The sequence below is a fragment of the Rhipicephalus microplus genome, chromosome 4 (genome assembly GCF_043290135.1).
Source record: "Rhipicephalus microplus isolate Deutch F79 chromosome 4, USDA_Rmic, whole genome shotgun sequence".
Taxonomy (NCBI): Eukaryota; Metazoa; Arthropoda; class Arachnida; order Ixodida; family Ixodidae; genus Rhipicephalus; species Rhipicephalus microplus.
The window spans coordinates 49,402,884-49,415,548 of record NC_134703.1 but is presented as its reverse complement, the minus strand read 5'-3'; the positions used below and the strand labels follow the sequence as shown (position 1 = coordinate 49,415,548).

General features: G+C 43.3%; 1 protein-coding gene across 4 annotated transcripts; it reads right to left on the bottom strand.

Annotated features, from left to right (window-relative positions):
* Positions 1-1,884: 1,884 nt before the first annotated feature.
* Positions 1,885-11,466, bottom strand: LOC142814264 (aldo-keto reductase family 1 member B1-like). 4 transcript variants are annotated; one of them, XM_075892726.1, is made up of 10 exons: positions 11,188-11,466; positions 9,271-9,438; positions 6,310-6,426; positions 6,120-6,197; positions 4,911-5,027; positions 4,086-4,192; positions 2,880-2,976; positions 2,664-2,747; positions 2,085-2,167; positions 1,885-1,990 (listed from the first exon to the last, which is right to left on the bottom strand). In XM_075892726.1, exons 1-10 carry the CDS (start codon positions 11,257-11,259, stop codon positions 1,948-1,950), a joined length of 966 nt encoding a protein of 321 aa, XP_075748841.1. In that variant the 5' UTR covers positions 11,260-11,466; the 3' UTR covers positions 1,885-1,947. The 4 variants fall into 4 exon arrangements, with proteins under 4 accessions (XP_075748841.1, XP_075748842.1, XP_075748843.1 ...); XM_075892727.1 differs by having other exon boundaries at positions 2,880-2,961; XM_075892728.1 differs by lacking the exon at positions 2,664-2,747.
* Positions 11,467-12,665: the final 1,199 nt, after the last annotated feature.

Below are 12,665 nucleotides of genomic sequence, written 5' to 3'. Positions count from 1 at the left end.
CCAGTGAAACTTATCACAAAACGTCTATTACAGTGCCTAAAGGACCAGTAAAATGCTTGTAGGGACATATAGGCAACTCGTGTTCTCGCGTAATCCTCCGCAGGCCGGCGAAATGCAAGATCATACGTTTTAAATTGCACCAATCTTTTTACCACGACAACACAACTATGCGATATGCACTCCTGTAGGTCTGAAAGCAGGGTCATTACGCAATGTACCTGTGCGAGCACTGTATTAAAAAGTATTGTGGTCGTAAATAAATATAGAGTGACGTTATATGTGGGTGGCTGATCTCGCACAAAAAGAATCCAAAGTGATGTAGAGAACATCTGTAGATATACCTTCAATTTCATCTGCTCCTTTTTAGCTCCTCTAGTGTCGCTTCAATAAACATGACGCTTCTCTTTCCCGTTTCTCTCTCTCTCTTTCTTCCTCTCCAGCGTGTTGTGCCCCGACTCAAATGAGGGAAAATGAAGCGCCCCGTGATAAATGAATAACGTGTAGCTCGCCGGAGTGAATGGCGTTTTAGCACGATGCAGCCACGTTCGCATCGGCCAATTGAAGGTTAAAAGGCGACCACTGGTATAGAATAGGAGAAGCTATAGAAACTACGTGCTGCGCGGAATAGCGTACGGTAAGCTGAGTTCACTTGTAGCCGTGTATAGTGCGTGACGCGTGCGCTACTTGCTGCAGCTGTAAGAGCCGCCAAACGGGGCACTAATTCCCGCGTGACAGGTGCAGGCAGCTTGCCGCCCCTTACGCAGCGCAATCGATTGCAGGTGCGTGTTTCGTAATAAACATCCGCTAAAAGCGTTGCGTGTCGTGTCGAATCCTCTTACGACAAAGCCGTAATGTGAAAGAATTAACCGTAAAACAGTGCGGGTCTGTCTACTTTATGTTCAGATAACTGGATATTGCTGTGTTACAAAACACTATACGACGCAATCTGGAAGTTTGTTTTGTACGCGTGAATATCCAATATTCATGCACTGTTGGAGTTGCCTAGAATATTCTGCGATGTTGCATTTTGCTTTGGCGACTGCAGAAGCTTCCCGGTATTTGGTTATTGAAGCCTATAAAGAAAGTCTATACGATAGAAAACTCAAGTGTATTGAACCTGGTGTCATCCGGCTTTTCATCTAGGGGCGGAAAGCATAGCTCGGCGCACTCAGAAAAGGAAAGCCGCAACTCTTCGTGCTAAGCATAATTACAGTGCAAAAAAAGATCAAATTCGCACACGCACTGATGCAAGTACGTGCAGCACTTATGATACAGGGGCGGTTCAACTACGTTGAACTATGCGCATGCTTGTTTTCGTATGTGAGCGTGTATGAGTACTCATGCGAAATTGAATATATTCAGTCAGGGGGGGGGGGGGGGGTCAAGCTAGGAGATTGCAACTCTCTCCCCCACTACTACTACTATGTTCTGATGCTTCAATGTTGGGACGTTATACCAGAAATCTGTCAAGATTTTGTCATTTATTTTTCCCTCTACACTCTAAGTGAAAAAAAAGAGTATGCGTGACTCCTTTAGGGGAGTCCTAATTTGTCACGTATATGACTTTCTTTGAAGAGGCACGTCAACTCTCTTTGAGCTTCACTGTGTGAAGCTCTAGAAAGTTAACGAGCCTAGTTAAACAGAGTCGCACCCGAAGTCAAAACCACCCAACAAGAGCCAAAAGGACTCTTTTTTTTTTGTTCTTACAGTGTATAATGCTCGCGGCAGTGTACTTCATTTTTTGCACTGATGGCTATTTATTAGTGGTCATTATAAAGTTGCACTAAGTAGCATAACCTCTCCCACGTATTAACTAAACACGGGATAGCATATTTCATGAATGCGTACGATAAATTGTAAATAACATAAAAAAAATTTCCACAATTCCTGAAAGTTAAAAGCTTAAACCTTTAATATGACAACAATCAAGCTCCGCTTCGCCTGGCCCTAGTATGGGATGTTGAAAGGGTAGTACTTGCTGTTGACATCTCTGTAAGGAAGAAAAAAAGCTATTATTCCTTAACTATCACAAAGAGCAATGTACGGAAGGAAGAAATGATTAAGAGTCACGTGTCACCACTTACGCGTCTAGCACGCACACCCTGAAGTTCTTGTCGAGACTGTTCAATATTTCGACGTCAGCAGGGTCAAGCGAAAAGTTTAGCACCTGAAAAGTGATTATGAGGGATGAAAACTTCGTCCTAGTACTAATATTTGGCTCTCAATTGTCGCGAGTTTCCGCACTTTAAATAACTATGAAAAAGAAGACTTGGGACAAAACGTTGTATATAAGCAGTCTTATATACTACTTAAACAGTATATAAATAGTATATAAGCAATACATAAGCAGCCGTAATATAGTTTAGCCGCTAAATTACGGCAGCAGACACCAACTCACGACAATGAAGACAATAATCTGAAAATAACAAGAGAAACACTTTAGTTCTCTGGTACGAAGCCCACTTCACCGCAAATGTTGTTGCAGGGGCCCTTTCTTGATAATTTCTTATGCACAACGCTTATATTTTTTTCGCTTAAAAGAAACAATCTCGTATTGAAATTGTTTTCGTCATTCGTGTAGCATACGCTAGTGAGAGAAATATCAAACGTGACAATGCTTCACTGACGGGATCTAAGATCTGTACGTATATAAGCATGCATACCTTAAAGTTTTCTGCTATTCTTGCTTTGTTTGTACTCTTTGGGATGCTGATTAGCCCCCGTTCAATCGGGTAGCGGATAAGCACCTGCGAGAGCGTCAGAAAGGCTTTATGTTGCGGGCAATCATCAGACTGAAGAAATGCCTTTCTCAAAAAACGAGCGGTTATAGCGCGTTTAATTGCCTTCGTTAGTTTCAGTATTCTACTCTCCAGACAAACCTGAGCGGGCGTGACTCCGTGCTTCTTAGCGATCGTCTTGACCGTGTCGTCTTCCATCAACGTTTTCTCTCCCTTTGGTGCCCTGTGGGAAATACGACTTCGTCGTCAATTAATGGAAGAAGAGAGAAATCAGACAAACGAAAATCGCAGCAACAGAATAGAAAGTTGGGCGAGTTGGTGTATATTCATATTAAAAGAAAAGCGGCGCACAAAAAGACGGAGACAAAGAAGAGAACCACACACAGCGCTGCTCGTAACAGAATAGAAAGTTGGGCGAGTTGGTGTATATTCACCAATTCGCCCAATTCGCAGCAAGTTGTCTCCAAGGAGAAGTGGTAGTTTGTGCATGAAAATTAGCTCGTCATGTCATACAGTAGCAGCGCTACTCAACAGTAGCTAGCACTACTGCTAGCCATTGCTAGTAAACACAATAAAGTGTTGACACTAGGCCAGTAAATGCAGTAAGCTTGACACAACATATTCATTTTTCAAAAAAAAATATTTTTATTGTGTAATGTATATCTTGGCTCATATGGTAGCTTCATGCCCCGCTTTACACCACTACATATTTGTTTTTTTTCACCTGGATTGAGCTCAGTAAGCTATTTTTTTATTGTTCCCAGCGAATAACTGCATGCTAAACTCCAGTTTGCTAAACAATATGCCCCGCGTTTGGCTGCAAACTATATACAAGGTCAATCGACTAAGTGGACATTGAACAAATATTCATGTAAAGCAGTAATTAGTCTAGACATAGGCTGGAGGGCGGAGGCCAAGGGGATGCCGTGTCTGATACCTAGTCTTTGCACTCTCTACTGACCCTAAAGACCTACGTGTGAGTAGGTCATGGAAAGAGCACGAGCGAGAGAGAGGGTGGATCTGTTGTATAACCACTTTCCTTCCTTCCCACCCCTGATAGTGGAGAACCTTGCACACGCCCGCGGATAGATGCGACACGCTCGTTCAATCACACTGAATCACAGAGTCAAGAACAAGTACACACGCACGAGCAGCGTGAGTTTGACGAGTCTCTGAGACCAGCTGCCGTTTTCTAATAAATTCCCTGCATATTTATAATAAAAGGTCCCTAAATTACCCAGAAACTGTGGTTTAGAGCCATCGCAACTGCTAGACAAAGTTTGAAAACCACATAAGCACGTACATCGGTTGCACAAAGTACTAACACCACACCACATTAGCACGTACCACGGCCGGTCAGGTGAGCCCAATGGGCTGTATGCGGTAGTTTTGATCTGAAAGTCTTCGCACAGGGCGATGAGTTTCTTCTGCGTCAGGTAAGGATGGCACTCGATCTAGCATGAGAAAGAACTGGTCAGAAACGTGTCGCAATAGTAAAAAAAATGAAGCAACGTTTGTTTGAACAATCAGGTAAAAAGTGTCCGTGAAAAAAAGTGAAAGAAAAAATTCGCGCCATTTTTCTTTTTGTCACAGAACTGGTACTGTTAGCGATATGCATCAACAACGAAGCGCTACTTGGCGCCAGGTCCTTACATATACGTTTCAAACCTTGCCCTCCACCACAACTTTTATCCTAAAACTCTCCTGACATATCTCCTTTCTGTAGAGAGCAACCTGAATTGAACCATTCTACGTGGAAATGCCGAAAACCAGCCGGTTCGCCTAGAATACACAGACCCTACCCTTGACAGTTGGAAAGCACCTTTTCCTGCCCAGCCCTGGACTAACAGCAAAAGCTTAATGACACGGCCAGCCAGATAGCAGCAGCAAACGAGGCCTTAAGGGTTCCACCCTTCACACGCAAAAAACCCGAATTTTATATTCCCAGCGAAAACTACAATTCATCTTACTGGGAGTAAAAAACGCGTACTTCATCTAGATGCTCGTTACAGATCCCGAAGCGGCTAACGTTGATGCGGCGTCGAGCTCAGACAGCACCGTTATGTGCTGTGCAGTTACCTATAACCGGAAGCTCTATTTTCTTGCTCTTTGCCCATGTTTTGTTAGTATTACTGCACGCACGAATAGCATACAAGTTTAAAAACAACTTGCCTGGTTCATCACTGGTTTTATCTCACACGACTTAACTAGTCGAGTTATTTGCTCCGAGTTGAAGTTGGAGACGCCTATGGACCGCACAAGACCTTTCCTTTTGCATTCTTCCATGCCCTGTAATAAAACAAGTGTTAATTTCGGTTCTATAACTTCAAAACTTCCTTGAATATTTCACAAATAGTTAAACGCCATGACTGTGGTTAACGAAAAATTGGACTAATGCATGCGGGTACTTAGTACTGCCAATTTCTAACTGACCAGTAAGGTTACAAAGCTGTTCTAGAAAAAAAGAAAAAAAAATGAAAGAAAGGCACCTCATTGTTGGGCTAGTTGATGATTTTCATGAATCAAATATATCCAACACGATTTCCTGTTTTCTTCGTTTCCTGCATACGTTCATTTTATAGTTTGATATATTTTCTTGATTAAAGGCCATTGTCCTATATGCATGCGTTTCTGCCGCATAACCTAGGACGCAGGACATCCATGACGGGCGTGCTATTGCACAGTCAGGTAGCGTATTTTAACAATCTTATGCCAGCTCAATTGAAACATTTTTCGAAACATGAACGAGCGGACATAACCAGGTGATGTTTAATTTCGTCGCGTCTATTGTCGACGGAACAATTTTTTCACTTCACCAAATCAATCAATCAATCACTCTCAATCACTCTCACTGATCGACTCATTCACTCCCTCACTCTGATTCAGTCACGTGAACGTGCACTGTCCTACCACTGTAGAAGAGTCTTTACAGATTATGCAGGCCACAAGTTTAGTTCCAACATGCCAGTTCCTGCCTCGCAACTACTATATTCCAACTTATTTTCTCTGGAAGAGCAGCTAACCGTGAACAGGAGCACAATATACTCGTTTAAAGCGCAGTGAAGGCTTGGACACGCGTTGTACGTGGCTCTAAAGCTATCCGTGAAGGCATAGTTTAACTTTTAATCTTTTGTAGCTGATACACGAGTTTGTACCAAGCTTCATGCGGCCATGAGTATATATGTTCCGCTCTCCTTTCACTACCTTTGCTTTTAGAATAAAACATACATTGTGCGAAACTATCTCAATAAACCGTAACTTTTACGTTTTAATCATTTTCTGAACATTTATTTCGTAAAACAGATGCTTTCGATGGAAACAGCTGGGTCTAAATTATTGTTCACGGCATATCGAAATGCAGAACACAAACAATCAAGATACCTCCCAGGTCTCTAGGTAATCGATGTCGGCCAGCTGGATGTGACCATTTTCGTCCTTCGGGAAGAGGTCACCACCCTCCTGCATAGTGCCAGGCGACGACAATAAAAAAGAGATATGAAAAAGCGAAACACTGCAAAAGATCCTTACAGTCGAGCCCTGGCACTCCTGCCTCGCAATATTCCTAGCTTACCTTGTATGCTTGAGGCCAATGAACCAAGTAAAGGTCGATGTAATCGAGTCCCAGCGCTCGTAGGCTTCTGTTGCAGCACTCGAGAACTTTTTGTTTACTGTGAAACGAGTTCCAGCACTGCAATAATGTAAATCATACAATTGTTGTTACGTGTTGTCGTTGTCTAAAAAAATTAGCAAGAACGTTATGCCAGCACTCATATATACTGCTGGAACCATTGCCTTAGGCTGACAACAAGCACAGTCGATGTAACATGCATCATAATACCTACTTTAATAAATTCTCATCGATTTCACACTTTTTTACAAAGTATGTCGTACATCGCCGTTCTTCACCTCAAATCTATAATCAGTGATTTATATTGCAGCACTCGCTTCACAGCACTTCGCTACGAATGCACAGATAAGGCCTTTTATAGTACATCGTGTGCACGATGCCAAAAAAAAAACAGAGACCCCAAATACTCCTGCCAATGTTATGGTATGACACGCACTACAAGCTAATATTAACACTAAATGCAAACTAATCAGAGCGATCATGTTGTATGGAATCAAGCACTCTTCCGCAAAAGCGTTTATAGTCTTATGAACATCATTAATGACACACATGAAATAGTTTGTGAGGTTATTGTTCTCTTCACATTCCCAATCATGCTCACAAGATCAGTATTACCACGTCCGGGAAGAAGCTTTTAAAGGGACCCTCTAACGCTTGAAAACATCGGTGCTGACTGCATAACTCGTAGTGGCACTCACCAGAGCTATTGCGAGCGGAAATTACAAGAGAAGGCGCAGGCCTGTGATTAGACACATGTAACATTGAGTGTTATCGCAGGATTGCATGAAATTATGGATTAATATTAAATTTCATTAAATTTTAGCATGGTCTTTAACTGAACGCCGAAGAGAATAAAGCCCTCCAACGTTTAGGGGTGGAGCTCCTAAAGCTGTGGGTTTGTCCATGCATGTCTGTGACCAGTTCATAACCACCTAGTCCTATGACCCACTCAGCAGGTGGCGTTAGTGTGAGTGACAGACAGACCGACAAACAAACAAACAAACAAACAAACAAACAGACAGACAGACAGACAGACAGACAGACAGACAGACAGACGGTCGCGCGGACGGACGCGTGGACGAATGCACAGACAGACGGACGGAAGCAAGAACAAACGGACGGAGGGAGAGACGGACGCACGGACGGACGTACGCCTCGCCCCACTCATCATCATTCCCTCCGTGGATGTGCTGTTATTATTTTTTTTTTTCAGGTTGAGAACTGCAAAGCCGGTCAAAGAATGCACCGAATGCCACGGTGTTGGAGGAAACGCGCCTGGGACGCTGGAGGCACCGTTGTTTGAAGAAACTAGAAGAAAAAAAATGTAAGAGCGTTGGGGGGGCCTTCAGACGTCACAGGGCGAGGAAAACACGGTCAGGTGAGCCCGCGAAAATCGAAATGAGGGTGAGATATCATGACATTGTAATTTGATATCTCTACGCTGAATAAATTTGCACTGCGTACCCTTATTGCTTCCGTTTTTTCGGCGCTTATCTTTCAAGCCTTCAGTGTACGCAACCAGCTAGAAAAACACGTAAAGCAATGAAGCCGTGAAAAGGCGTTAAAGGGCCCCTTTAAGGTGACGGTATTTTTACGGAACGCACATTGCCATGAAACTAATTCTAACGATTTCAGAAGTTTGTTGGCAATGAAGTTTGCAAATGCCTTCAATAACAAAACAACTCGCACAATTATACGAAAAGAACAAGACGCCATATATTTTACTAGCTCTAGTCGTCGAACAACCCGTACGAAATTTCATTGCGTTGAGCACCGTATAACTGAAAGCGAAAGGAATCAGTGCTCTTTGGGCGCAGCTGACGACTCGGGGTTTTGAATGGCATTCAAATCTGTTGTATGTGCTCTACTAGCTGCTTAGAAAGAGTTAGTGCATATAACATTCTCGAGACAACAGCTGCCACCGTCATCAAGCGAGCGATTATGAACGAGACGCTCCTGATTGTAGACGAAAAAAAGAAAAAAAAAAGAGCTGAGGGAAATAAAGGTCCAAGGTGTGGAATGAAAGTGCAGCTGTGCCTGGCGGCCGCTTTATTGACGTGCTTTCAATGACGTTCGCAAGGAAAGAAGCGCCCAAGTATCATTAGTTCACTGTTTGCTCCTTGTTTCCATGCACAGACGCTTGCGCCTCTTGTTAACATTAATTCGATGACATTCTCGGAGGAAACATACCTTAATTTGTATGTAGCGGAAGTTTTTTTTAGCGCATTGAACGATAGCCGTGTTATCTAAGTCAGACGTACGATCACTTCGCTCAATGCTCATTGCTTACACATGTCAGTAAGCGGGATAATCAACGCCACCTTTAGAATACATGAAAACAACTACAGCGGGAAACGGTCAACTTTAGAAACACCAGTGCACTATTATATAAGCATTATTCGCAGTTTCGCAACAACGTGACAGATAAGTCTGAAATAATAGCATGTGTAACGGCGATGTGGTATCAGACCCACTGCGAACGAACAAATATGACTTCCATTGGGTTTTCTAAAGCAGCAAACTTTCTATAAAAATTTACCAAAAGTATCTACAAAATTTTTATACAAATATTTATCAGTTGAAATATATAAAGCATAGTTTTAAAGTGTTCCTATAGCACATTATAAGACATGACAGTCTAGCAGATGACTCAGTACATATAACAAATAATGATTTACTTCTTCTATGTAGTGAAATTTTTCCTTTACTATGTATTTATTGAGCTATACTAACGTTACGTCTGGTATTGTTACGGTTTTTTTTGTATATGTGTGTATTTATTTCTGCTACGCGTTTCTTTGTACTGGTTACGTTTTTATCCCATCCTACCTAATTTGTATGATGTGATGTACATAATTTGTAAACAAATAAATAACTAAATAAAAGTATGCCCAATGCAGCCACCTTGGTGGTGATAAAGAGCTCTTCTCTGGTGATGAGGCCTTCCTTGATGGCGTGCCCAATGGCCCGTCCCACTTCTGGCTCATTGAGGTAGACGAGCGCACAGTCAATGTGCCGGTAGCCGACGCGGATAGCCTCCAGCACGGCCTCATACACTTGCGATGGAGCTGACTGCATAAGACCAGAGAGCCGCAGCAAGGTAAGTAGGGCTAAGTGACGCGGTTATAAGGTACATCCAAAAGACAGCAAAGGCGAGCATTACAAGCCTCGTCAATAAAAGAAGCACACTCAGTACATAGATTTGTTACATGCCATTTGTCGTCCATTGAACTTGAAGAAACATTCAACTACACAGGGGTGTTTTTCCACCATGTCCAAAACTGCCTTGGTTTAAAAAACGAAACGGAACAACTGAACTGAATCGAATGTAACAAGCGTCGATGGCGTCAACCGTAGAAGTAAAAGACATTTTGGTTTATACTTCACTACGAAAGAAACACCGATCTATGTTAATTTTCTAGCTTTTTGATTCATTCGACACCGAAACCATTACGATTGTATTGCATGGGTAAATCAGTTCTACTCTGTCAACTGGGAGTATTACAGAAGCTATGCGAAGATTCTTTTCCCCAACACCTTTGCACATTTATCGCAGTTATTGAAAGAAGTTCATACTTGTTCCCCAAAAGCTACATACATGGCGAGGACCTCGAATCTTGCAGCATCGATGTCATGGCACTAAAAGGCTGAATTAGTCAACACCATTCACAAATGATCAAAAAGTGTTTGAAATTAGGCATTAAGCAGAGTGCAGCCCACATAATGCGTCAGATGTAAATTTGGGTTCTATTAGGGACAAGTCGTTTTCATCTATTTTTTTCCTTTATTTGCACAATCACTTTTCTAGAGCTCAGGTATACTTTTTCTCGAATTTCTTGGCTGCATTTACAATTAGCTGGTTTTGGTTATGCCTAACGCAAAATAAAGCGTCTCTCTTCTTCTGATTTGTCTTGTTTTATTTTTTAGTATGCCCGATGAGCTTGCGTTATTTAACATGACCTTTCGAACAGCACACGATATTCTGTAAATTTCAATAACGCGTCTTCATTACACGTTAAGAGGTGGAGATGGAGATTCGAAGTAGACAGTCCACTATTCCTCACACAACACTACAATACCAAGGTCAGCTTGTGCGTTAATCAGCACTCATATCATATTTTAAGCTATCCCGGAATGAGGGAGATGTATGAGAACTTTAGAGACAGTACAGCAGTGTAACGAGCAGGTCTAATGACCTCCGACTTCGATTTCCGCGCTCGCAAGGCTGTAGATGTGACTGTTGTGAGGAAGCAGGCACAGTGACACGGCAACGGGTAACACAGAAGCACCAGATAGGACGCTACGCAATTCCGTTGAGATTTTACACTCAACTACCAGCTGCAACACCGAAGCTAGCGCAAAACACAGTTGAAGATTTTGTACCATGCCCTCAAACCTTCGTCTTGCTGACATTTACGACCTGTTTTAGAGATTTCAATTAAATTTCTTTATATGACTACTACGCTGTGCAAGCATTCAGAGCGTTTCAACGAAATCAGCGCGATATGAAAGTGATCACTGCTATAGGCGTCTACGTAAGCCCACAAACGCATGACGACAGTCCCTCAAGGGGGAGAGAAAGCGGTCGTACGTTCTGACAATAGGTGCTGGTACCAGTAATAAAGCAATGTGGCAGCCAGCGTTGCAGCCAGCCAGCGTTAATAACCAGCGTTGCAGTACCCCGCGCCTAGGAACAAGTGCATAGAGGGGCAGCGTTAGAGGTTTCCGAAGCGAACAGTCCAGCGCTTGCAGACGCCGGCGTTCTGGCACTGATTCAAGATTTCCGGGAAGAGAGGAGAGCCAAAATGAGGGTGCGCTTACCTTCCAGGTTCCAAGGCCGAGCGCCGGAATCTTATTGCCGTCCGCCAACGTAACGACGGGGCACTTCGCCATGCTGGTGCTTCTTTCAGCTGCGCTTCTCTCCGAAGGCGGGCTCGCCGACGATCAAACGAACGGCACGTTCGAAAAAAAAAGACGAAGAAGACCTAGAACGCTTCTACTCTCCGTCTAAACCGGAGCACGTTTTATGCCGGGAGAAAAACGAAGTTATAAAAAGACGTCGACACAATGGCGTATTTTAGATGTATATTTCGCCGGCTCTCGGTAGGGTGGTCCCCGGCTTCGAGAGAGAGAGAAGCGCCGCCAGACGCTCGTCTCGTGTTCGCGCATGCGCCCTGGCCTTCGTCGAGTGTGGCGCTGCAGGTGACGCTGCTTACAGTGACGTCAGCATCGAACCGAGCGGGCCATGTGGCCGAGATCTTTGTGGTGTCTTGTAACATTGATCGTTGCGGGCGCGGTATGTTTGAAAACAGTAGAGGTGACTCCGTCGTTCGCACTGTCGGTAACTGGAACTTATGGGCTATTTCACCAGAAGTATTATTACTTAAAACCATGCCAAATATTATTTTCTGGTTGAGTCCTGCACTTGCTAAAATGCATTGCATGGAGACTGAGTACTAAAGCACGTACATATGCCAATTATATTCTGTAGCAGTTGAATAGCGTCTAACAGTCCCCATGCTTTTAATATGTGGATTAATTTGTGTGTGCATCCGTTCGAGAAGCAATCTAACAACAGCAGCACAAATGTTTCTTACTGTAAGCTAGCTCTTCAAACAGCGACCAGCCTTCTAATAAGGCTATCAGTAAGCAGAGGAAACACAAGAAACAAAAAAACAACAGATACCAGAATGCCCTGTACTTCCTTTGTCCACACTACACGACTTCTATCGCGTGTTCATTTGTTTGCCCCGCTTTTGTTTTGCACAAGAACGTGTAGGGAAGAAGCTATAGCGGCTAAACTACACGTCACATAGACTCAAAGAAAGCAGTAATTCCACACGCTTGGACTACGTACACTGCTTGGAAGCCACCGTACAAGTATTCCACATATTTCGGAACAGTCATTCCTTACCACTGCATCTCTTCCAGTTTCATTGGTCGCACGAGCTGCTCGTAAAACAATCCATCACGTGACTGCGTCAACAGAAGCGCGTGTTCGCCGATACCTACGCTGCTAGGGTACAAGGCTCCATCAAAAAGTGGCGAGAAGGTTGCTTTTGTCAACGCAGTTTGAACCACAAGGAAGGTACACGTCGGCAAACAATGCGGCGTTTACTCAGTCATGAAATACATTTTGTCCTTAGGCTTCACTGGTGCTACGAGTCATTAAAGTTTTCCTTGGCAGAAGTCAGTCGGAGTCAGACTCACCAAAATTAGTCTCAATCGTACACGCACTCAAGGAAGAAGATGATGGGAAGAAATGAAAGTCCGCAAATACGGCTCATTCCGACTCCCTC